Source organism: Thalassophryne amazonica, chromosome 20 (assembly GCF_902500255.1).
Source record: "Thalassophryne amazonica chromosome 20, fThaAma1.1, whole genome shotgun sequence".
NCBI lineage: Eukaryota > Metazoa > Chordata > Actinopteri > Batrachoidiformes > Batrachoididae > Thalassophryne > Thalassophryne amazonica.
Genome location: NC_047122.1, coordinates 63,836,866 through 63,840,599, shown reverse-complemented (window position 1 = coordinate 63,840,599; position 3,734 = coordinate 63,836,866). Strand labels below are relative to the sequence as shown.

The window sequence follows — 3,734 nt, the reverse complement described above, 5'->3', positions numbered from 1 at the left end:
CCTCCAGTATTATATCCGTCTCCATCTCATATCAGCCACCTCCTCCTCTGCCTACTTAATCCACCTTCTGGATCTTCTCCATGTCTTAAAGGCTTCTCAGTCTATCTCCTCACTCGTATGTGCTGTGATGTCACCTCCCGTGAGTCGCCAAATTCTAATGAAGAAATTCAAAGCACATTCTTAGTCAAATTGTAGCATCAGTTCCACCTCAGGCACAAGACCAGACCCCCCAAAAAACCATGTTGTTGTTCCTCTTTTGTCCCCAGACCTGTTCATTGAGAGGTTTTGTATGACGGGAGGAAGCAGTCCCATTGGCTATCTGAAGGCGTGGCACACCAACCTCTACCTGTCCGCTGATGCTGACAAGGTCAGAGAGGCGCTGGCTGAAGGTGAACACACTCAAGACCAGATTTAAATGTAAAACCTGACAGTTAAGGAACTATATTTGTAATAAAACGTAATAAACGACACAAGTTAACTAGTTGGTTGACTGCATGTGTACAAACACACACACACACACATATACACTCAACAAAAATATAAACGCAACACTTTTGGTTTTGCTCCCATTTTGTATGAGATGAACTCAAAGATCTAAAACTTTTTCCACATACACAATATCACCATTGTGGAAAAACTCACGCATGCGCAAGAGGGTTCAAGCATGTCTGACGTAAAAACATATGAATGAAATCCATATAGTTTTTGAAAAAAAATAAAAAGGACCTATACTTTATTGACAGCCCTCGTATATTCATACACACCATGCATCCAGAAAGTATTCACAGCGCTTCATTTTTTCCACATTTTGTTATGCTGCAACCTTATTCCAAAATGGACTAAATTAATTTTTTCCCCTCAAAATTCTATTCACCCAATAATGACAACATTATGGGGTGTTGTGAATAGCCTTTTGCAGCATGGCTAGAAGACTTAAGAATAAAGAAGAGAAACCAGTGTTTACTCCTCTTTATAACAGTCTACTATTTGCTAGTTCAGGCGAAGAAATTCTAGAACCCTCATGTATATGAAATGGAACGTTATAAATGTTGTTTATCACAAGAAAAGGTAAGGGATCGTGAATCTCCATCGCCAAAGGAGCACAAATGTGAAAGGAAGCAAAATCGTGCCCAGCAACAGCATAATTGTAATTTAACCTTTATTTAACCAAGTTAGTCCCATTGAGGTCGAGATCTCTTTTGCAAGGGAGACCTGGACAATTATAGTTTCCAGTTCACCTAACCTTCATGTCTTTAAATGTGGGAGGAAACCTCATCACTAGGTGACACTAGATCAATAGCTTTGAACATAAAATTCATAAAATCATTTTTTCCTGAGTGAGCTCATCAATGAATCATTTATAATAACAGTAAAAGTCTGAAGAAAGCCAGCAAGCTGAGAATGTGGCCTTCTGAGTGAATTATTACAGTTTGTTTATTAACTATTCTGATTTGTTCTCTTTGTTAATTGCAAAATCAATAAACAGACTAAGAGCAATGCAGTCAGAAACAAATTAAAGATTACATTTAACTGACAAAACTCATATGAGTTTTTTGTTTTGGAGATTGCACGACCACCAAATGCCTTTAATTGAAATACTTCAGTTGTTGCATCGTCTTTGTTGAACGTTGTGAAATTTTTCTATTTTAAAAACTCTGCTTTTGTGTTCAGGGATCGCAGCAGCCACCATGTTCATGCCGGGAAAACTGACAGAAGTGTCACAGTCGCAGCTGAGGGTAGCGTTTGACGGCGACGCCGTCCTCTTCTCCGATGAGTCAGAGCGGATCTACAAGGCCCACGGGTTGGACAAGTTCTTTGAACACGAGAAAGAAAACGAGGACACGCTGCTCGACCACGTTTGTATAAATCACTTGAAGGTTATGTGTTCATATTCTTTTTAACAACAGCAAATACATCACCTGGCATTTCTCCTGATCTCTTCAGGGTCCCCTGAAGGGGTTTCTGGAAGTACTGGGACACCTCCAGAAGAAGTTTTACGCTAAAGGCCAGCGTCTGGACTGCCCCATCAGGACGTATTTAGTAACAGCTCGTAGTGCTGCCAGCTCTGGGATCCGGGCGCTGAAGACTCTCCGGGCATGGGGATTGGAAATTGATGAGGCCTTATTCCTTGCAGGGGCACCAAAGGGCCCAATGTTGGAGAAGATCAGGCCACACATCTACTTTGATGATCAGATGTTTCATGTGGAGGGAGCAGCAGAGATGGGCACGATTGCTGCCCATGTGCCATATGGCATCGCACAAAATCATACCACAAAGAAAACCACTGTGAGAAAATAAGACCTCTGGATGGAAGTAGACCAGTAGTTGAGGGCGTATATGGAAAAATGCCTTAAAATTCACTGTCATGTATGTGGGGTTGAGATGTCACGAGAACAAGTACTTTGGTATCAAGTCAATACCAAAACTGTGAAAAACAGAAAAACAACTCCTGCTTCAGCAGCAACACCTTCAATCCGACTTGTAAGAGACAAAGTACTTTTCATCTGAAGCAGATATAGAGTAATAATTGTTTCATAAAAGCCATTTGTAAATGTGCAATCATGCATTTCAAACCAAAGGGCACCTCACATTTACCAAAACATGGAGAAGATTGATCCAGATCTGTCTGAAGATCAGGTGTTAATGAGGTGTCACCCTCTAAGCCTTGGTGGATAAGCAGTTTGTGTTCTTGTTTCCCCGAGCAGAAGGGTAAGACCACCCCTCTGACCGTTCTCCAGTGGAGAGTAATGTGGTGTTGCACCAGGAAGGGCATCCGGCGTAAAAGAAATCAACATGCAACTACATCTTGGATCAAACCAAATGACGTGAAAACAGGGAGAAGCTGAAGGAGCTAACTTACTCTATTAACCGTGTAGGCTAATGTAATGTAATCAAAGTATAATGTTTGCACTTGATCAAAACTTGGCAGCCGGCACCTGTACAGTGTCATGAACCAAAGCTTCGTAGCGCCTCACTAGAACATAGAGTGGAGTCAGGGACAGTTCATTGCGACTGTGACACTTTATTGTTGGTAATAAAAATGAAAGCTGGACAAAAATGAGATATAGTTTCATCTTGTCATACCTGACATCATTTCATTATTATTATCAAGTGTCATTTGGTGTCGTAGCGATGAGTCCCAGGCTTCACTAAAAGCTTCATTATTTGAAGTGTCCAATGGTGGGCACAGCTACCTGAAAAGTTAGCTCCGATAACATTAACCCGCTAACTGAAAAGTTAACTTTTATAACGCTAAACCGCCAAACTGCTAAAAAAATTAGCAGACGTTACTGCTAACTGCTAACTTTTAGTATTGACTTGGTCGGATTATATTGTTGGTTACTGATAAGCCAGTTTCAAGTTTAAACACCGCAGGGGCTGCTGGGTAAATTCAAAGGCGATCTCAAACACAAAACAAATGCACTAAAAATAAATAAATAAAAAATAAATCCCCAAACACTGTCATCTTTATCAAAAGCAGTCAATTGCAGTATTAGAAGTTACTGTTTAGCTCGATATTACATATTTATGAACCGTTAACGGAGTTACGTCTCACCCATATTGTGTTCATAAACACAAAACAAATGCACAAAAAAATACTGACTTTTGAGCTGCTAACATACCATTTTTGTCCACAGTGTAACTTCTTGTCTTTTTACCAGCAATTGTGTGTTTTGACCTGTAGTTTTTACAAATGATTTTTTATGATTAAATTTACTCACTTTACCAACAAA

General features: G+C 40.1%; 1 protein-coding gene across 3 annotated transcripts in view; it reads left to right on the top strand.

Moving 5' to 3' along the window:
- LOC117501674 (cytosolic 5'-nucleotidase 1A-like) overlaps positions 1-2,332 on the top strand; it is a 57,167-nt gene extending 54,835 nt beyond the window's left edge. For all 3 annotated transcript variants that reach the window (XM_034160620.1, XM_034160621.1, XM_034160619.1), the window contains 3 exons: positions 267-389; positions 1,672-1,856; positions 1,945-2,332. In XM_034160620.1, coding sequence (XP_034016511.1) covers positions 267-389; positions 1,672-1,856; positions 1,945-2,298 — 662 coding nt within the window. In that variant the 3' untranslated portion in view covers positions 2,299-2,332. The remainder of the gene's footprint in view (positions 1-266; positions 390-1,671; positions 1,857-1,944) is intronic.
- Positions 2,333-3,734: the final 1,402 nt, after the last annotated feature.